General features: G+C 38.4%; 1 protein-coding gene across 7 annotated transcripts in view; it reads left to right on the forward strand.

Moving 5' to 3' along the window:
• The window catches only part of BCKDHB (branched chain keto acid dehydrogenase E1 subunit beta), a 295919-nt gene extending 273592 nt beyond the window's left edge, over positions 1–22327 (forward strand). For 6 of the 7 annotated variants that reach the window (XM_019496836.2, XM_059731479.1, XM_059731487.1 and 3 more), the window contains 2 exons: positions 14951–15099; positions 21993–22327. In XM_019496836.2, the coding sequence (XP_019352381.1) occupies positions 14951–15091 (141 nt within the window). In that variant the 3' untranslated portion in view covers positions 15092–15099; positions 21993–22327. Of the gene's footprint in view, positions 1–14950; positions 15143–21992 lie in introns of all 7 variants that reach the window. The other variant, XR_002093308.2, reaches the window with a different exon arrangement.
• Positions 22328–23086: the final 759 nt, after the last annotated feature.

The following is a 23086-nucleotide window of genomic DNA, read 5'->3' on the forward strand; positions in this document are numbered from 1 at the left end:
AGAACTGAGTGTATCCTTGAATCAGCACCTCTTGCAGCTGCCAAGTATGTTGTGATACGTGCAAAAGAATCAGAAATATTGAATCTCTTTTAGGAAAGCATTTACCAGATACGTGCTGGTTTTATCCCCCTCTTGCTGGTTTACTGCATTGTTTCTTCACTCTTAAAAATCAGCTGCTTTGTGAGCCAGCACTTTCAGGTGGTGATTTATTGAAATGGTAGCACCAGTTGGATATGCTTCATGAGAGATTCCACTTGACAGAATGGAAAGCCAGGAAAAACAGATTGAAAAAAAAATCTAGGACAGTGACAAACTGTTGCAAAAAATGAACTATCCTGTTGAAAAATGGGAGGACTTAAAACTATTCATGATTAGATTTAGTAGTGTAGGTGATTTTGGATTTTTAAATGATTGACCATTCTTGTAATCCTGTGGAATTTCCATACAGTAGTTAGATAATTGTGTCTGTCTTTGTTATGGGATTTCTGGGAATTTACCTACTAGGAAAAGCAAGATCAGTTTTATTTTAAGGTCATTTTTACTTTTGAGTTGACATTATTTTATGTTGATTCATGTGCAATCACTCAGTATGATCAAACCTCCCAGATCCCATCTCTCTTCCCTGCCAGGTCTCAACAAGCTCTGGACCATTTCTTGTTGGAGTTGTTCCATTTAAACTTGGCTCTTCCTCATCCCAGATGAGTGCTTTAAGCACTAGGGATTGGACTGCTGTCAGTCCCCTTTCTCATTTTTCATAGAGAGAAAGTCTAGGCTTAGTGATGCGACTCCCAAAAGGGGGCTCACACTGAGAGTAGAGAGCTGCTTGTTTGGCCAGAAATAGATACCTTTTCTATGCATCTCCTTCTTGGATATTTTAAGTAGCTTTCTGCTCCACAAGCTTTTTCCTAGTGCCTTCCTTAGGTGATTACCTCTCGCCATACTTTTGTATGAAGAGTTGGTTGCTTGACTTAAACTCCACTAGGTATCCAAAGGCTCAGGAGTTTGATGTAGCGAGACCTAAATACCTATGAGGAGTTAAATGCTTTACCTAAAGTCTCACAGGAAATCTCCAAGTGGGAATTGAACCTAGGATTTTGAATCACAAGCTAAAGCCCTAAGCACTGGACCATCTGCCCCTGCTTCAGCACTTCCCATTTTATGACCAGTTTAAGATTTCATCTGTATCTGCAAAGTAATATATGAGTAAAGATGTAGCAACAATTTGATGCTGCCCTTTGTTCCATGACCTTCCAAGCGAGCTGCTCTCTTCCTAGGCATTGAAACTAATAATGTCCAAAAGCAGCACTGATTTTGAACACAGAGAGAAATCTATTGTAGATCATACTTTCTGAAACTCAGTTCTCTGTTAATAACTTACATGAACTTGCATAAAGTGTTCTGCAAAAGTTTCAAATGCATAGATAGGCGAGCTAGTAATTATCCCATCATGCCCAAAATACTGAAGTTCCTCTTTATGGAAGCAGAAAGCTTTCAGCAAAATAAGAGTAAAATATTTCTGTGACATTGTGTTAATCTAGTTGGATTCAGCTAACTCCAGTGGAAAGGGTATAGGATCAGGAATGTGCCATTCTACAAAAGTAATAGATTTTTATTCAAAAAAATAAAAAAGTAGCTCTTAGACTGTACAGACACTCCAGATTTCCTTTGATATCATCTGTCACCCTATTTATAACTCACAGAGGTACAAGTGATGTTGGAAATTATATTATCTTACTTGTCTAATCATGCACATTTTTCCCCCAAATGAAAAATGAGCCTAAAAAGGCAAATAGGTTCATTTGTATCATAAAGAAATCAAAGGCCTGGGAAAATGTGCAGCATACATGTGCTTCAGTTACATGGAGGAACTAAAACATCTTTCCAGTGTTATTAACTTGATTGGTGATAGTAATTTAAATATCCTTTACACTGCCAGGAGTAAAAAGAAAAGAGAGATTTCAGTTATACAAAACAAATCAACATTAACAGAGCATCATGAATTCATTTACACAGCTGACCACTGGTAAATTAATGCATCTGGCACTGATGTTGATAATTTTGCAGAAAATTTACCTCATCCTTCAACCAGGTCACCTTTGCATAACAGAGAGAGCTTTTATTAAGAGTATTAGGTTGCAAGGTTGTTGCTGATTTGTAGCCACCCTGTAGTTGCTATGGTGACCTAACATCATCTTATGGGAATGTAATTATGGCTTTAAAATCAGAAATCCTATCCAATCTGGGAGAGGGGCAGAAAAGCGGGGGCCCGGGGGGGAGCTGGGCAGGAACACATGTGGTCCCCAAAAGACTATATTTACCATTTTTTCTTATTGTTACATTTTCATACATTCTGGGTGTATCTCTTACCTTATTAATTTTTTTGCATCCCTCTGTATTATCTTTCATTATTTAAAAGAGAGCATATTTATATTGCTTATTGGATAGAAAATGTTTAAGTATCCTGTAGTGGAAATAAAAGTATTCCAAAGAATGTGATATCAAATATACCAAAAAATAATGTTGTTTAATATATACACATATTTTGGAGTTTTCTGTTGATGAAGAAAATAGTCTGAAGCTAGCAGAAGCCTTCTATAGGAATCCATTTATCAAACATTTATGGGATATATTTTTTATGATTTTCAAACTTTTTTCTGAAATTATTTAAGCAAATTGGCACAACAAATAAAATATTTAATATTATAATAAAATAAAATAGAATGCGTTTCATGTTTTATATGGCTGAGGTTTTTTGTTAAATCCTGTCGTGTGGTCTGAAAACTTTTTGTTTGCTACAAATTAATTCAGTGTTTGCAGTTAAAAGTGTCTGAGCTAAATGATTCTTTTAGTATGATGGATGAGAGACGGATGTGAATTTAATCTAATATATGCAAATTATTTGCTTAATGTACTTTCATTTGTTTGCCACTTTACACAATGCAGTAGAGTTTCATTTTCAGATTTAGCTAGAGTTTACATACAGAAATCCTGATTTTGCAGTTTCGGTTAATCATTATATACAGAAAATATAAGAATAATATATGTAGAGTATATACAGACACCTTAAGCCATCTTTTCAACAAATTAATAACTTTCCAGTAAATGGCAAAACATTTTCTCCCCTTTACCCTAATGTATTCTTTTAGAGCTATGATAAGTACAAAGATTAAATTGATTGCAACCAAGAATAAAAAATAATTGGAACTGGGAAATCTTTATCTTATTTTAATAAATATTTAATTATGAGAATTCAAAAAGACTGTGACAAAGAAAATTAACAATCAAAAATAGATTTAGATGATACATTTGGTTTAACTATGCTCTTATCAAAAGCAGAAACTTCTTTCTATGGAGTTCAAATGCTCTTTTTTAATAATAAAAATAAACCCCTCTCAGATTCTCTCTCTATAAAAAGCATATGGTTTCTAGGACTACTAGGAACAGGTTTTAAAAAAATTTTTTTTTAAGTTGGTTTTTTTCTGGCAAATAAAAAAATAGTTCCTCCTTCCAAAACCCCTAGCTTGAAGGAAATAACTTCTGCAAGTACAGCACTTACACAGCTTGTAGAAGAAGTAGTCACTCATAAGCATATAACTATATACACATCGTCAAAGCAAATTCCATTTACAAACTCAGAACAGCTGGTGCTTTCGGCTATAGGAGAAGATTTTGTACTGCAAACTGAGACACTTTAACCTCTTTGGAAATGTGAGATGTTGCCATATCGCTTACTTTGAAGGTAAACTGTTTAAACAGAGTTTTATGGAACAAATATGTTTTATCTTTTAAATAACAAATAATGTTTAATTAATTCATTCTCATATATATGTACTTAAAGGTAATTTGCATTTTATCAACTAACTCCTTAAAACCCTGGAAGTTTCCTTAAAACTTTTAAGTTGACTTCTTTCTTATGTAGGACATTTTTAAACAGAGATTATTTTTAAGTGTAATGTGTTTAACATAGAGATCTTTAACAAATAATAAGATTCAGCACATTGTTAGTACACTAGATGGCCTCTGGTTATAAGTAAAACTGAAGTACGTCTCAGTATAATGATGCAAAAATGTGTGGTGGCATGTCAGTAGAGATTCATCACTTTCTTCAATTGCCCAGGTTTGAATAGACTTTCCAGTCACTCCCATTATATTACATTATTTTGTAATGGACCTTGACATTTTACTTATTGCAATTTTTGTTCTCTTTGAAATACTAAAAGGGATGACAAAGATGCCACCATTTCTCCTTAGCCATCCCCCTCTTAAATTCACATAAAATGTAGATTTTCACATCAAAACTATCAAGATGTGCCCCTGTGGTAACCAAGTAATCATGTGACCTTATTGTAATCCTTGTCCTAGCATAACTTGTCTACTTTTTTGTTTGTTTATTTATTGTTCTCAGTTCAATTACATCAAAAAGTGTAATCACTTTGAGTCAAGGACCTTGGCTTTAATTTGTTCTATGAAGTGTCTTAAATGCCTCTGGGTACCTTTAAATAATTAATAACAGCAAGGGTGAGCTTACTGGGACATGGAGTACTATAGCAATCACTTGGTATTTTATAAGAAAGCCTTTTAGGCTTTGAGGAGGGACTTTCATGCTAGGCTAAACTGAAAATAAGGAAAAATATTTCTGCATTCTCTGGTATTTGTATAGGTATAGGGGAAGAGAGATGAGAAATGGAACAGAAGCATATGGAAGTAGGGAGAGAGCAAAAATAGCAAAAAATCAGAAATGAGATAGTTAAGGGAAAAATGCCTCATTTTTTATGTCTTGTTTGAAAGAGCATTTTTATGCTCTTCTTTAGATAAATAAGGCAGAGTATGCTTTTCCAGCATCACTCACCATTTCTAAGAAATCTGGAAATCTCTTTTATATCAATCAAGTTTGTATATGTAATTTTATCACTAACATTTATTAGGGAGAATACTTATTAAATCCTCTACTTGAAAAGCAGCTGCATAAAAGTATTTACCTCTAGTTTATAATGTTGATGGGAAGTACTGCACTTCTTTACAGCTTCTTCAGCTTGGAAAGGAATGGACAATATTTATAACCTAGCCACTTTTTTGCATCTTTTTGTTACTATAAATGTCTGTAACTTTTAATTGATGTTCTGAAATGTATATATCATATTATCCAGTGCATAAGACATACCTGTGCATGAAATGCATCACTGAAAAAAGATGAAATTGTGATTGGATTTTTATTGTACAGTTATTTCAAGTTTTCTTCAATACAAAGCTTTGATATATGATACACCTTAATTTTACATTTCTCTCTTTCCTTACACTTCCTTTTGAGGGGAGAAATCACTTCAACAAGGACGTGTTAAAGCTCAAGAGGGTCCAGAAAAGGGTCACCCATAAGATCAGAGACTTGCATGGCAAGCCATACGAGGAGAGGCTGGGGGATATTGGACTCTTCAGCCTAAAGAAAAGAAGGCTGAGAGGGGACCTGATTGCGACTTACCACTATATCAGAGGTGTACATCAGGGGCTCAGTGAACAACTGTTCACCAGGGTGCCCTGGGGGAAAACTAGAAACAACGGCCACAAACTCCTGGAAGATAGTTTCAGGCTGAACATTAGGAAAAACTTCACAACTAGGGTGTCCAGACTATGGAACAAGGTCCCTCCCTCCTAGAGGTGGTGTAATCATCTACCCTAGAGGTCTTCAAGAGAAGACTGGATGGTAACCTGGCTGGGGTCATCAGATGTCTTTCCTTCTCATGCAGGGGTTGGACCCAATGATCCTTCGGGGTCCCTTCCAGCCCTATGATTCTATGACATATTATACACTAGAAACTATGGTACAACTTTTAGTAAGTTACTTGAGCTCATTCTTGACTTTAAGGATCTGCTTAGGACAGTTTGTTCAGTTTAACACAGTAGGCACACCCAGATGAGCATGTGTGCGCGGTTTGTAGTGCCTCAAAACTGTTTGAAGCACCACAAATCAGATGTGGCATACTGTTGGCTGTTTGCAAAATTTGATACCAGGAACTCCTGGTATATTAAAAAAAAAACAACCAAAACCTGTCACAAAAAACAGTGGTGCAGCACACACTCCAGTAGCAAGCCCTGGAGCAACTGGAGACTGAGTCCTCCAGGGAGATGCTCTGGCTGCCAGCCAGAATGTCTCCACTGCTTTAGGTGTCCCTCAGATCCTCCAGCATGCTAGGAGCTGGGAGGAGCAGGGAAACAGCAGTTTCCCCTGAAGTGGGGCATTTTGCTCTTCAGGAAACCCCATGTGCAGGTGTGTGCAAATTTGTGCTACTGCTATTTGTGCCACAGCAAACACACGCCCCTGCATGTGGGGATGTGCCCTTTGTATCATTTAAAGTTAGTTATATACTTAAGTACATTGTTGAATTGAGATCTAAATCTGCAATAAACAGCACAAAAGTTTTCCACTGCACCACACTAAATTTTATGATAGCAAGGGCACAGAAAGGGAGATTATCTAATGTTAGAAAATGAATGTAGAATATAATTGTGCCACAATGTATAACAAGTTCTTGAATTCAGTATTTTTTTAATTAAGGCATAAGATTATTTGGAATTGCTCTTTGTTATATGGTGTGTTTGACTGATCACTCTGCAACTGATTGAATTATTTTTCAGTGGGACTTTTGTTCAGAAATCTCTGTATGGTTTTCAAAAATCAAAGTGCTTAGATGCATGTATATAGCCCTGCATAGTAGAGATTAAAAGGCTTAGTTAACTAACATTTCTTTATGGTACAAAATCTTTCCTTATAAAGGTTAAGAGTGAAATCCTGTCCTGATTGAAGCCATTTAATTAGGTCAAAAAGTTAGTTAAAGGCTAAATACGGATAGTCAAAAAGCCCAAGGCTGAATTGATTCAGTCTTCACAGGTTAGTCTAAACTGCATAGATTGAATCAATAAGCAAGTGAAGAGACATTCACTTTTGATTCCAGAAATGCAGCCACATGCCTGCAGTGGTCCAGGTCAGAAGTTGGGGCCCACTAGAGTATGCCTCCCTGCTCAGCTGGGGCAGATGGCTTGTCCCAGTCACCTGCGAGAGGGGGAAGGGATGTGGGGAAAGTGCCAAGCATCCTGGGATGCTGGAGGACTGTGAATTAACTTGAATCTGGAGGGGATCTGGGACAGAAATTCAGTAAAACAAATCAGTGACATTTGATACTACATCCATCCAGGTTTATCTTAAACTGGTTTCGGCCATTTTGAAAGCGGTTTATGTGTACTGAACTTCTGTTTAAACTGGTTTCTGATCACTTATGCCTGTTTATGTGTAATTTGAGATGTTGCGATATGTCTTACTTTGAAGGTAAACTGTTTAAACAGCGTTTTATGACACAGAAATGTTTTATCTTTTAAATAACAGGTTTCTGATCACTTATGCCTGTTTATGTGTAATTTCTGTCCCTAGCCTAAGAGTTTACTGGGGCAAGAACTCTGTTTTAGGCTTTTTTCATGGACATGTCGTGATACTTTCTGTGTAAATCAGTCATTTTTAATGCTAACTCTTAATAATCAATGTCACATTCTGAACATTTTTTCTAATGTGAAGGTGTGTTTTTGTAACTTTTTAAAAATGTGTACCGACTTTTTAAAGCATGAAGAATTGCACCGTGTTAATAGCAAATGGGTACTTGATTGTATTCCAAACCTATGTTCAAAAGTGGCATGTGGACTGTGAAACATTCTGCATTGAATCATAAGTCACGTATCTACCTCATGTCATAGGAATGGTTAAAGTTTTTTAGTTTCTCTTACTGAATGATTAGAGCAGTCTTTTCCTAAGCATTTTACTTTGGAAGTATTAGGTTTCTGTGATTTGTTTGGCATAGAATAATTTAATCTAAACACACAAGATAAATACATAGGCCTTTGTAAGTTTTCTTGGGCCAAATTCTGCTTTCACATGGCTCAAAGTAAATACAAAGTGCCCCCACTGAACCCAGCATGTGACATTTTATCACATTTTGGAGAGGTAAGAAGTGTGTGTGTGTGTATGTGCATGTATTTATTGACCTTTCCCCCAGTAGCCTTATAAAATGACTTTTTCCAAAATTAGCTTTTTCTTCCCTGTGTGTTTTATCCTTCTAGTCCTGTCTAACAGCATGGTTATATAAGTGCAAAAGATTAGGCACAACAACAATGTGTAAAGCAGATGTTGCAATACCATACTGCCCATTAAGCTGTTTTAGTATCCTCATACACTATCACATATATTATTATACAGCTGCTGTGAACAGGAATTCACAAATATATGCAATTTTACTGGTCTATCATATGGAAGATTTTTTTTTTCAAGAAGTGTAAGGGGCTTAGGGGTTGAAGGTGTAAAGTATGCTGTTAGGCAATATCAAGAGAGATATTTTTACTACCACAAAAAACTTGCTAATGATATGAATTTACCAGTGTGTTCTTTTTATGTAATCAACATGTCATCTTGTTTTCTTGTCACAGTCAGAAAATCAATAGCACATCAGGCAATTAGTTTGAAATTTTGTAGCCTGTGGAAAGGTTACAGAAGGTGCCGCCTTCAAAGAGGATACTATTACATTTTTTTTTCTTCCTAAAAATTAGAAATAATTCCTAATTCTAAAATGAGGACTTTTAATTATTTTGATACTGATTTTATATTTCTTTCTCTGCAGTATAATGCCATTCTCAGATTCCTATGAACATAAGTTCCATAAGACTGTTGATAATCTGTATAGCAGTATAAGATTTCCCCATGACATTGCTTTAAATAAAATATGCTAAATATGGTCATTTATATTTTTAAATAAGTTTGTGTCAGTTCCTTTGGTAAGAAATATGCTTAACTTGTTGCCTTGGCTTCATTTATTTATTTATTTTTATCACCCAGTCAGTTTACTAAAAGATTATTAATTCATCATGAAATAAATAAAAAGTGGCATTCAAATATAGAACTGATCCTGCAGTGAAATCCATTCCAGTGAATTTGTGCAAGGAATTGCATTGAATGCAATGGGGGCAGAGCTCTCCATGTGGATTTTATTAGAGGACAGGGACCTTGCTTTCCATTTATAAAAGTTTATTCATACAGTAAAATTCCTTTTTTGCAGATGTACAGAAACACTTATTTTCAATATTAAATAAAATACAACCCCAAAACTATACGTAATATCTGATAAAGTAACATCTATGAAAGTTCTTGCCTCTCTGAACCAGTTAGTCTTTAAGGGCACTTTTACATGTGCTCCAGTGGTGGTGGGAGGAGGGTTGGTGCTCTAAGAGCTGCTCTAATTAAAGCACTGTAGCGTTTCGTGTATTGGTGTCCCTGTGTTTCAAAATGGCAATGGGGATACTTGAACTAAAACTTGTTCAACAAACCATTTGAAGTTCAGGGATGCTGATACATGAGAAGCAGGAAGCTGCTAGAGCGTGGTAATTATCATGTTCCAGAAGGCTCAATTAATCGGGTCTGCTCCAATATGCTGTAATTACAGCACATCAGAGCAGCCTCCGCAGTTGTGTACAGGCACCTTAAGGTACCACCTACCTCACCTTCTCCCAGACCTAAACCTTGTAGTAGTTCCATTGCTTTGCCTGCTTTGTCATTCTTGGACTGCATCAGTTAACAGCTTCCACCATGCCCCATAGAATCTCATTTTAATTCCATCACTGGGAGAATCCAACTTGTGCTTCTGAAAGCTGCAAAACTTCCTAAGTAGCATACTCAAACTGAAAGGCTATTAAAATGTGGTATGGAACTTGCAAAGTTTCAAAACCACAGTGTAAGGAGTGATTGTAACAACCATTTTGGATTTTCTCCCTATGAGAAGAAAATCCAAGTGGTGGTTTTGGAAGACTTAAGGTTTGTTTTTATTTTAAATTAAGTATAATAGTGATAGCATTTGTTGAATGTGAAACTGCAACCACTTTATAAGTAAATGTCTTTGCTTTACCACTCCATTTACCTCAGGAAGGAGAGACCATTACTGGACCACAGATTTGTTCTATTAATATTATCACTTAACTGTATTATTTAATATTCATTATGCAGCTTTTTGAAATTGTGTTTCTTCAAGTTGAAGTTTTAAATGGGGAGGTTAAACAGTGCAGAATGCCTAAAAAGGGCTGTAAAGGATTGTATAATTTGAATGAATTTGAAACAAGCAAAGAAGTTCGGTATATATTGCTGTTATTTTGCAGGTGGACTGGAATTCTCTTCAATATGAGTGCTTGTAATAGATTTTCATTTTTTCTATAAAATAAATAATTTACTTTTGATGCAGTACATGTATAGTTTGACACATATGTCTAATCACTGTAATTGCATTTCTTTATTAAAGCATGTGAGAATAGTCAGCATAAAACACTGCATTCAAACTCAGTATTTTTAAATACTGAGAAGCAGCATGATTAATTTATTCAATTGATCTTTCTATCTAAATAGAATTCCAAATGTTATGAAAAGGTAAACACACTATAATGCAATATATATAGGCAATACCTGCAATTTTTTATACAGAGAAATAGAATCAATGCTATTAATAATCTCAGATCAAAGGGAATGTTTTGTTTGGCCCAAAACAAGTTCCCTCTCCCCTCCCCTTCCCTCTCCCCCTTTTCTGGGGTTTTCCAGAGGTTGGTGGGGGGGTGGGGGGATGGTTTTATGTCAATCTGGAATGACATTGTTTTTAGGGGGATTTCTTTTGAGCAGCTGGGTAACTACAACCAAGGATTTTCATAACTCTTTGCTTCTGCTACTGTTAAATGAAAGAACCCAGGAGGGGGAGTTAAATCAGACTGAAGACAATGTATGTGGATCCTTTTCAGTGTAGTATGTGATTAAAATGCATTATTCCTTGATATTGGTATAGTGTAGTGGTTCCTAACTCTTTTTAGATGCAAGGCACCTTAGACTCGAGACACATCTGGGAAAATACCAGCTCTTAGCTTTCACTGATGTTTTGATTACAGATAAGTGATAGAGCAATTCTTGTGTTGCAAAGCCCTCAGAAAAACCACACCACATCATAATGTTTTGACATTTTGTACAGGTTTCCTTCACTTTATGCTATATATGCCTTCCTGGAAAACAGTGCATAACTCCCCCACTTTCTGCTACGTGTCAGGGTGTTTTTAATCCATTCTCAGAGGCATTGGGTGTTAGCGACAGGAAGGGCTGGGGATTTTGACTTGGATTTGCCAATGGTTCTGCTGGGAGTTAAAGCTGTAGCTTCCTTTCAGCTGGGTCTTGCCCCTCTGCTCAGGATCAGACTAATCACTAGGTTTGGGATCAGGAAATAATTTTACCCCATGCTCAGATTTGTATGGACTGTGGGGTTTTTGCTGCCTTCTGTAATGGGGGCATGGCCCTCTTCCTGGGGTCTCTTGAGTGTATATTAACAACCTTTTATGGAAGTAAGACATTGGCTGCTATGGTTCCTCTGCTTTATCTATGACAGGTTAGGGTGTTATGTCACATGTCGTGTCAAAGTTGACAGCAGTTTTATGAATTTAGATTATGGATTTGTATAAGATGTTTTGGATACGGATGATCCTGCCTCAGGCAGGGGGTTGAACTCACTAGATAACTTTTGGAGGTCCCTTCCAGCCTTACTTGTTTATGATTTCTATGGTAGGTCTATGTGTCCTTAGCACCTAGCACTTCTTGTCAGTATACTGCAACTCCACATGTCCCCCATATGGAGACTATTTTTAAATAGGTATTACTGGGTGTATCTACACATGTGCTTTACTACATAGCTAATTAGTCAGATCCACAGTAAAGCATAACCACTTACATATGCATACTTACATAGGGTGGGGTAAATTAATTAACTCTGCTATAGGATAGCACTGTCTGGGACAAGTACTGTCTTACAGTGGAGGAGTTGTGTGCTGCAATGTATGTGTAGGTGTTGACTGGGGCTAGCTGGGGCATGGGGGTGCTACAGTGCAGGGGCTGCCTGCTGGCTAGCCCCACCCTGTAGCACCCTTGTGCCCCAGCCAGCCCCTCCATAGCACATTGAGCTGGGTGTGGAGCAGCCCTGGGCTAGCAGGCTGACTCCCCAGCACCCCTGTCAGCTGGGGCTGTTCCACTCCTGGCTCAACATGCTGTGGTCCAGGATGTACATGTAAACACTGCACCCAGGAGAAATAAACTCCGACAGAAACTGTGCCAGAGTTTATTGCTACATGCTATTTGCACATGTAGATGCACCTAGTGTGTCCCAAAGCATCAGTCGTCTTGATGGTCACAGTGTAGGGTCAAGGAGTATGCTCTCCTCTTCCCATAAAGATATCTGATCAGGTCACCAGTCAGAGTGATGGAGTGGAGTGGGAAGATTTCTATATCAGCTCTATGGATAGATAAATGATTTCATTCTCCACTAATTTCCATTTTATATTTTCCCTGATATTTCATTGCTTTGCAGTGGGGGTGGAAATCTAAAACCTTAAAAAACTTAAACACACATTATAATAAAAAGAAATTGAAGCAGCAAGGGGTGAGGTTACTTAGACGGATCACGAAGCAGGATATGATATTCATATGTGCATGACTGTAACTGGCAGCTAAGACAAACACCAGTATGGAAACCAGTGAAATTTTCTGGAACAAGGGGATACATTCCAATCTGGAGTTAGTAATATCAAAATTGTATGTTATTTACCATGTGAAACTCATAGGTTTCATATGACTTTTCTACTGCTTTCTTAAAACTCTGTCCTCATATAAGAATGATCAAGAAAGCTTGAAAGCAGACCCCAAAGCAGAAAAAATTAGTGCCACACGTGGACAGTTCCTAGGTTGAACTGTCCACTAGGAAAATGCAAAGAAACTTGGCTGGGTGACATATACTTCCTGCAGTTTTTAAATCTGACTACTTTAAACTGCCATTGTACAACTCCACATCAGTAATAACTGAAGACACTTGTAATTCACTTGTGTTGGAAGTGACCCCTACCTGTACCTTCATATTCCAGTGTGGGTGGTACTATTTTAACTCAGGAAGGCCGACTGCCATACAATAGGTTACATGGCATCTTTGTGTTCAAAGCTATCAAGCAGTCTGAGAAATAACTGTTTGGCAGTAATTATTTATATGAGTCTAGCAGAAGAGAGCTCTAGGGATTGATACCTCTTCCCCTTTTCTAGGCTTAGGGTAAGGGAAGTTTGACCAGGACATCTTAATCAGCATGGTCTAAGGGAGAAAGACAAGAAGCCTAGGGACAGACATTACACATAAACCGGTTTAAGAGTTCAGAAACTGGTTTAAACCTGTAACAGAACAGATGTTCAGTGCACATAAATTAGTTTGAAAATGGCAGAAACTGGTTTGAGATAAACCTGGTTGAATGTAGTATCAGATTTAACTCATTTGGGTCAAACCGATTCATGCAGTGTCTGTCCCAGACCCCTTGCTGGTTTAAATTAAACCAGACACTCCCAGCATCCCAGCATGCTCTCTAGAATGGGTAGGGGTCTCTGCTCCATAGCAGAGCTGGCCCTGCCTCCCTGCTTCCTGGCTGCAGCTCTGGTAGAGGCTTGCAAGCTGCTCCCCCCTTCTGCCCCTTCACCACTCCCTGCTAAGCAGGAATTCCCCCCTCTCCTCTGCCTTGCTGAGAGGTATCTGATAGCAGAACACATGCTGGCTCCAGTCTGCGGTGTGACAAAGGCAGAATCAACAGGTAGCTGGTAATGTATCTCTGTTGTTTTCTTAATGGTGTAATAAACACTGCATATGGGGTGATAAAGACTGTCATCAAGTCTCTGCTGGGCTAAACAGCATCCTGCTGGGGCCTGGCCACGCCTCCCCTCAGCTCAGTGCTATAAAAGGGAAGGGAGGGCTGCTGTAGCACCCCCCGGCTTCTTGCCTGAGCCACTGCAGGCATGTGCCTGCATGTCTGGGATGTCTGTGCAATTACAAACTGATTTAACCTAACCAGGTTAGACTAACCTGCAGAGATTGAATCAATTCAGGCTCAGGCTTTTTAAATGTCTGTCCCTAGCCAAAGAGAGAGAGACCTTTACAGTGCTTCCCTCTGCATGGAAACAAGGTTGGTCTGTGGGTCTGTTCTTCCCTTTTCCCTGCCTGGCCAGGAGAGGGAGTGAATGACTGCAAAAGAAATGCTGGCAATGAAGAAAAAAGAATTGAGAGGTGATAATTAGCTCTAATATCTGATCCATTTACTAGTCATATCACCTATTCCAGACTATCACAGTTTCTGTGCTTACCCTGACGGTTGAGCAGGTGGGAAGTTTCCAACATCTTTGTTCAGCTGGCTGTTAAAAATGCTAAAATTTTAAACATTCCATGTCCACCCTCAGATTAGCATGGCATGCTTCTGACACTGGGTTTCTGGTGGCCTGGATTATAAGACTCCCACAGTTCTTGCCAACTGTAGACCTCTCATGAGAAAAAAATGATTTTTATTTTGCAGTCTGTGGACTTGACTTTCAAACAATGTTGAGGACATGCAAATCTGTTGGTTCCACAAGCCATGGTTGGCTTAGTAGTCCCTAATACACTTGGCTGAAATTATTTTCTGAAAAACATTCACAGTAAATAATATTCACTTTTAGATTATATGATTCATTTATTTGTTTAAAGGTAATCCAGGAAATACTAACTGTTACTTCTTTGTTCCTACAATGTGCCTGCTTTTTGGCAACGTTTGTTTGGATGCATAGCAGATGTACTAAATATAACTTGAATGCAATTTAACATATCATACGTGTAGAAAATAAGAATACTGTAATATTAATACAATTTGTTGTTTTAATATGGACCTCTGAGGAGGAACGGAATGCTTTTACTGCTCTTGTCTGAGCTGCGTCTGTGCTGTAGCATAAATAGAAGCCTGGAGCTTATAGGGCTGGCTGTCTATAAAGCTCACCAGACCTCAACTTGTGAATCATGGCTTCTGAAAGAAAGGAGGTCTTACTAACTTTGTTCTGTGTGTCTGTTAACAGGAGGAATGCTTCTTGAATCTCGAGGCTCCTATTTCAAGAGTATGTGGCTACGACACTCCGTTTCCACACATCTTTGAACCTTTCTACATCCCAGACAAATGGAAATGCTATGATGCCCTTCGACAAATGATTAACTATTGATAAAATAGGTGAGGAGTAAGAAGATATGCAGATAGTTTGGAGAAAGCCTAGGTTTGTAAGCTTAATCAGTAGGCTTCTAGCCAGCATAGGCACAAGATTTGAAGGCAAAGGGCTACTCATTTTTAAAAGCTGGAATTGGCTGTTGCTGCTTGAATTCCTGTGTCAGAGAGGCACTTGTGCTCCTGCTTAATTTTAAGTAGCACCACTGAAGTCAATTCTTAAAGTACGTGGTTGGGTAGCTTGCTCAAGCAGTCAGAAAATTAAATGTCTTGTATGCTGAACAGTGGGATTATTTGAGAACAGTTGCTGTGATAAAGAGCCTCTCTGCCTCTACTGAATCATTTACAAATACTTTACTCATGAAGATGCACCATATTTTAACGTTAACTTCCCTTTGTTCACCTGGGATTCAAATCTTGAGAAGTGCTGGTCAGTCTCAACTCATTTAAACTATAAGTAGAGTAGAAGGAACTTGGCTGTTTGCAGGATATGACACTAAATATACAACAGTATATTGAAGATATGAGACTTCAGTCTTATTGCACAGTTCAAAGACATTGATAAGCTTGTCATTTAACATTTACTTTCAAAAATAATAAGCAGATATTACATTTGCTTTATAATCTTTTCCAAGTACTTCGGCCCAACAACCTGCTGAGATTTCTGCTGTTTGCAAATTCTTATAAGCGCACAATTTTTTAAGTAGCATGCATTTGTATTGTACTGTTCCAATAGCAAAGGCCTTGATGCTTGCAACAGCTGCTTATGCCCATTCTTCAAAGGTGTCATAGTCTCATTTGCAGTTTTCTTTTGAATGTGTATTATGCCTTATGTGACCAATGTCTCTTTGTTCAACCCGGTCATTTATAGAGATGGTTCTTTTCAGGACTCTGACTTTTCCTTCTGAATTTTAATTTCTCCCCTTCTTTCCTAGAGACCCTTTCTCCAGAACATACTGCAGTAAATATAGTGACTTATACTGACTTGAGTATGAGTTTGCTACCTGCATCATGCAGGTATCAAATTTATGCCCAGTTAGTTATTGTGCAATAATGCACATGTTGATTATTCCTTGCTATGCACTAACACTATGTCTGTGGGCTGACTTGGGACTAAAGTTAGGTATCAATGATGCAGGTATCAAACTTACGCTCAAGTCTGCTTAAGTTGCCATATTTACTGCACAGTACAGGCATTCATGTGTAGATGCATGCCCTTTCTGCACAGTAAATATTCACGGGTATTATTTCAGATACCACTGAGTTGCAGGGGGGTTTAGTAAATATAGAGTGTTTAAATGGAACTGTAGTATTTTGTGGAGCAAGGGTCTCTAGGAAAGAAGAGGAGAAATTAAAATTCAGAAGGAAAAGTCAGAGTCCTGAAAAGAATCATCTCTACAAATGATTGGGTTGAAAGTTAGTCCCAAGTCAGTCCACACACATCATTAATGTGCTTTAACACCTGCATGTGTAGATGCTGGCCTGTTCCAACTTACTGCGCAATAATTTACTACGCAATAAATTTAAGCCAGTGTAAATGCACATATTGACACTCCCAGTATGTCTCAATACTTAAACATGAGGAAATACCATGTTACCTGAGCTGTGTCGTATTTGAGGGGGAAACACTACCTTTTTCATGCCAACCACAATTGATATGAAACAGTCCCTTGTTCTTACCTGGATTGAACTAAATCTGTCAAATGAGCTCTTTGCTTTATTTGGCACCACTGTAATTTGATAAATCCACCTGGCTTCAAGCAAGCTTTCTCTCAGGCTGTCTGAATGCAGCAAGGAGGTTGGCTATGAGACAGAGATGAACATTTACACATGCTGCTGTTCCACACTGGAAACCAGTCTGGAGCCTTTTGCAAAAGCCATGCAGACAGAATCTGAGTTAGCTTTTGCATAGGTCTGCCTTCAATTTTCAGGGAGGGACCTGCACTTTGCCACCAACAGAGTGTAAAAGGGGCAGTTGATGGCAGTCCCCTATGGAGCTTGGCTTTCTAGGCTGAGGAGAAAGCCATTGAGCAAGGGAGAGCCAGGAGGCACAGGCTGGCTCTGCTTTCTGGCTGATCTCAGGAGCCTGCAGGTTGTGAGGTCCAAAATCCTAGACTTTCTGTTGGACATTTTGTGAGAAGAAATTTTGGAGTACTGGGTCACTTCAGCTTGTTTGGACTACATGTGAAGGAATAAGATAGGAAAAGATTTCAGGAGTAATTGCTGGAAATTCTCAGCGTACAGTTTCAAACCACTTGGCATCTTTATACGTGCTCTATGGAGAGAGGGAAGGGGTAGCGCTTTAATTAAAGCGGCTCTTAGCACTTTAATCAAAGCGGCTGATTGCAGCATCTCGTGTATGCAGCATCCCACACTTCAAAATGACAGTAGGTGTACTTTAAAGCTCATGGAACAAGCTTTCATTAAAGCCCTCACGCCACCATTTTGAAATGCAGGGACACTAAATACACATGACAGCGAAGCTGCTGGCACATGCTGATTAGCACCAAGGCTGCTGGAGTATGCTACTTAGCTGCAGCAGGCTCAATTAATCAATTAATCAAATCTGCTCCAATGTGTGCTAATTAGCACATGTCAGAGCAGGCATGGGGGGGGGAGTGTGTGTGTGCGCGCCAACTATCTCTGACATTCAGTATTGTCATATACACCTAGATTTGGTTAATCTGTGCTAAATACTATAGCCATGTTAGATACCCTTGCTCACATACCTCAAAGAATTATTTGGGAATATTTTATTATTGGTTTTTGTGTTGCATTATATAATTGCTTTGGTGTCTTTAAAAACAAAGTGTGTATTTTACAATTTCAGTCTATGCAGTTCGCATTGTATTGCTGTTACTGGTGCTTTTAAGTCAACTTGGCTAGTGTTTCCTTTTTAAGTAAATATTTTTAGAAATTACTCTAATCTATTTGTCAAAAAGCAGTAGTTTCAACAGATTCCCATTCAGCTGTCTACTCTCTAGAGTTCAAATGTGCCAACAATGTATTTGTATCTATATTTCTATGAAAAAGAAAAGATCATTTTAGCATTTTCTGGCTTTTATATTCAGAATCACTCATTACTAAGGTACTTTTTTGGCCAAGAATTTAAAGGTTGCTATGTTCCAAATCCATTCATGTGTAGGAAGCATGGAGATCTAGTATCTCAAATACCAGAGATGGCCTTACAAGTTGTGGGGCTTTGAGCAGAGCCATATGCCTGGAAAGGAGGAAAACCTGGCCTCAAGTTATCTCCTCTTTCATACTGTTGGGTAGACTCAAGGGTATTAAGGTATTCTCAGTGCCAGAAAATAACTTAAGGCTGGCCTCTGAGCTGTAGGACTGGGGGTAGCTGCCAGGGTTTAAGTTAGTCACTTGTTTTGCTTGTGTTCCATGCCACCCCTGTTAGAACAAGATCTACCTGTACAGCCAGCACTTTTCTTGCTTTCTCCCTTTAATAAAGAACTTTACTTGAAACTTGTTGCATCCATTACTTTTAAGCAGACTATGAACTGTGACAGACTCAACTGTAATATAGCCCTCTGTGGTGTATTTTCCTAGTAGAGAAAGGGCTGGAAGGGACCTCCAGAGGTTATGTAGTACAACTCTTTGCCTGAGGCAGGATCATTCGTATCCAGACCATCCTATAAAAATCCATACTCTAAACTCTTCATAATGCTGCCATCGACCTTGATACAACACACAACACCATAACTTGCCACAGGTAAAGCGGATGAACCATAGTAGCCAATGTCCTGCTTCTATAAAAGGTTGTTAATACATGCTCAAGAATCCCCAAGCAGAGGGCCAGACCCCCCATTACAGAAGAAGGCAAAACCCCCACAATCCATGCCAATCTGAGGATGGGGTAAAATTCCTTCCTGATTCCAAATCTAGTGATCAGAATGACCCTGAGCAAAGGGGCAATATCCAGAAAACTAGTGCTACCTCTGGCTCTGTCTAAGTATACCTAGCACCCACTGAAGCTTTGCACAAACACCTGAATTTGCTTGCAGGATTGTGTTCAAGCCTTGTCAGGAGCCCTGTGCTGGAAATTGAATCACACATTTTTATAAGCCGTGCCTTTGTTTTAATGCACATCTTTTTGACTGGGTTGTGTATTCCCCAATAATATCACACATAGAGAGTTATCTTCCTTGCGGCTGAAGGTGCTCATGATTTTCCTGTTCATAGACAAAGCTGACTCTGTAATATTGTATGACTCATGTAGGAGATAGTAAAAGTAACATCTTCACATAACTGAATTAGAACTTCCAACAGCTTCTGGCTTTCTGGGGAGTTTACATTATGCAAGATACTTTTCAGATTGCTAGCTCTATATAATGTTAGCTTCCTGGTATGCAGCTGTGCTTCAAATAACTCTTTGTACTAGGAAAGCAATCAAAGTGGAAAGAGGCGGTGAGAATAACATGAATATATATTTCCTGTATAACTGGTATGGTTCCTCACTGTTCATAAAACAGCCAACACATTATATAAAATATCCTGCTGTGACTCAAAAAAAAAAAAAAAAAATCAGAAGCAGTTGTAGCATAAGAATGACAAATGGCCAGATGACTTCCCTCTGACCCTATGAAACTTTGTGTTCTGCAACTCTGACTATATATTTTAGCCTGTTGCTAATTTTTGCATCCCTGATGGAGATTCACCTGTATGAGCTAATATTTGTCTGTTGCAGTTTGTCTGTACATGGAATAATTAAAGTGTCTTTATCAGCCACATCTATTTATCTTATGCTACTTAGTACTTTCCATTTTAAGTCCCTTGACATTTATATTTTTTCCCAATTTTAAGCCATTCAGGATCAAATTTAATCTGCTTCCTTCTCTTCAGGCAGACTTTTTTGTTTAAAGTTTCAGCAAAACTGCTGTTTCTGAGGAAGAAGTAAGGGAGAAACTGGCAGATTTGTCAATATTTTTTCCTGCAACCACTCTAACATTACCTCATACCTCAATGAGATTGGAGTTTGAAATTTGGTCTGGAGGGAATCCACTAAAATACACTTCTCTCTGGAGGCTGGAATAGAACACATGAATCTCCATTCTCAGCCCCTGTCCTTTCGTTAGCTAAAAGTTATGTAAGTTATTGGCAAAGTGCATGTTGCACCTACTACGAATGGCTGATCCACATAGAGAGGTAGTTAGCCTTGTTCACCTGAAATCAGTTGAAAGGCAGTGTAGATCTGCATCTTGGCATAGACTAACTAAATAAGTTATATAGAGAGAGCACAAGCTTTTACATAGGAACCTACTGCTGCTGTTCCTTTAGGACAGTTGATAAAAAGCTGTATTGCCTTTGCCTCAAACCTTGTTGCTGATCTAGGTATTGTCAGTATGAACCAAATGATGGAATTTACTTTAAAAAAGACTAGGAAATTATATACAAAATATTACATTAAGGCCAGATACTAATCCACCCATTAGACATGTAAATGAACTTAAGGGCCCATATGCTTAAGTCCCTGAAAAACAGTTAATGCAAAAGGTGAGGGAGTCCTCCCCCTCCTTGCTGCTTTTCTTGACTCAGTCTGAAAAGAAAGATAAAGGCATGTTATTGAATTGAATAGGGTTAAAAAGGTCCATTCTTAGGTGCCAGAGTCCCCTTAGCTCTGCCCAATAGGTGGAATAGAATTTGGTCATAATAGTCCTCAGTGACATGATTCCATACTGGGGTTTTTTTTCTACAAGAAGTCTTTTTGATCAGAACAGAGGATGGAGAGTGAAAAGGTAGAAGATTAAAAGGAAGGGAAGGATAGTGTCTTTGGTTTCAGGCACCTGAATGGGACCAAAGAACTTAATTTTAATACAGTGCATCTATGGAATGTTGTACAAAACTATATCATAAAACATATGGGAATGTGTGGCCTGGTCTGGGTGTCATCCAAACTTGGAAGAGGCAGCCAATATCTGAAGGGAGCGTGCAGAATCCAACTGTAGGGTAACCAGGCAGGAAATCTGTCTGGGGAATGAAGTCAGAGATCCAGAGGGGTAGGCAGAGCATGGGGTCAGGAGGCCAGGTCAGGTGTCTAAGAGATCAAACGAGTTGGATCAGGGGATCAAAGAGTCAGGCCACACTTGGGGTCAGTGAGCAAGCCAGGTCAGGTATCCAGATAATCTGACAGATATCCAATAGCAGTTGGTGTAAGTAAAGGGAGTAGCAGTCTAGGTTCAAGGTTATGCCTTGTTGCCTAGACAGTTCCTCTTTCAGGTCGGAGGTTTATATTGGAAAGGGTGAAGGGTCAACTGGCCTTGGCTGAGCACTCTGGTAGCAGGAAGTGGTCAGACCCAGATGGAGGGTTCTGGCCACCTGAGTCTGCCCCAATGTACTATTGAGGAGGTGGCAGACCAGAAGGAACAACTGTGCCAGGCAGGCTGTAGCCCCAGGTTCAAGACTACAGATTGACAAACCCATTGTTAATATTGCCTGGTTGATATTTATTCTGTCATTATCTAATTTCTCAGGGATTGACTCTTCCACCCTTTTAGTATTTTAATGAATATTCTTGCATATAAAACTGCATTTATAACATAAAAGTAAACCCATTACATTTTCTTGAATTTACCCAGGATTATGATAAAGGAAAAATAAAGTTAAATGTACCAGGAAAGCATTTACTATGGAACCAAATGACTGAAATAAATTAAAATAAAACATCTTGAGTGTGTTAGTTTTAGGAAGTCACCCGTCACCAATGAGGTAGAAATGGGTTTAATCAAAATTTATACATGATATGTGGTAAAGGAAACAATCTTTTATATCCTGTAGAAAGCATTATGTGTGAAATGAAAGAAAAAAGATTGTATTGCTGGGAGGTATGTATTTAAGTTATAAATATTGCTTTTAATGTCTATCATATATATTATTTTTCTACTTCTTCACAGATAGAAGAATGAACAAGAGCATTCAAAAGTCTTCTTCAGAGCTTTTTGCATTTACTCAGCTCTGTTTGTCCTGGAAGTCCCATAGCAGATTGCTTTCTGTAAAGTCAACCATCTTGAACGCTCACCTTGGCTAATCTTCAAAAGCTCAAATTATGAAATCAATGATGGACAGGTGATTGCTGTAATAAATAGACTCAGATGTATTTAAAAATAATTCAGATGCAGTATGAACTTTACTGACTTCAGTGCTTTGCTAGGACACATCTTCAAATGACTTCACTGTGTAAATATTAGATGTGGGATTTTATTCAATAAAACATATTGTGCTCAAGTCATCTCCTGTTTCCTTTTTCTGTTTTGGGAAAAATCCAAAGAATTCTTTAATTGGTGAATATATGTTTGAAATAAAATAATGTTTGAGCAGCAAAACTAATTTGTTTGGGTCAGACCAGCACTGACAGCAGTCGTGCAGTTGCTGACATTTGACTGGTTCCCTGAGCAATGTCATTACTGACTATTTGTCATTATTTGGGTGGTCTCCATTAAGACTATCCTAAAATCCTCTTCCCTGACTTCCAAACTGATTAAAAGCTTTATCTTTTGGGGAGAGGGAGATTTTGTTCATGTCCTGTATGGTTGGATAGCTGGGAGGGTGCATTGCTAACTCTTCATTTTGGTTGCCTTTATGTTTTAATTCAGTTGTTTTCTCTAAATCTAGGATATATTCTTTTGGTGGACTGTTAAACACACCATTGTAAATTTTTTAAAAAGGGGAGGGAGGAGGGGGAAGTCTGGCATCAGTAGCAGAAGAAAAAGGCATATAGATGACATTTCTACTAGGGGAAGATATAAGAACATAAAAGTGTAGAAAAGCTTTTCCAATGTGATTAAATCTATCAATACTCACTTTCCCTTTTGTAGAATGCTTCCACGTCAGATCAATCTACTGAACCTGGAGGGCACTGGACATACCTAAGAATGGAAAGGGTTTGGATTTTGTAGATACCTTGAGAGCTTTCAAACTGAATATAAAATCTTTGCTGATTAGGGGAGAGCTTAAGGAAACCAAAGAAAAAATAAGTAGCTCTTGTAAG

This window comes from Alligator mississippiensis, chromosome 1, assembly GCF_030867095.1.
Source record: "Alligator mississippiensis isolate rAllMis1 chromosome 1, rAllMis1, whole genome shotgun sequence".
In the NCBI taxonomy this organism is placed as follows: Eukaryota; Metazoa; Chordata; order Crocodylia; family Alligatoridae; genus Alligator; species Alligator mississippiensis.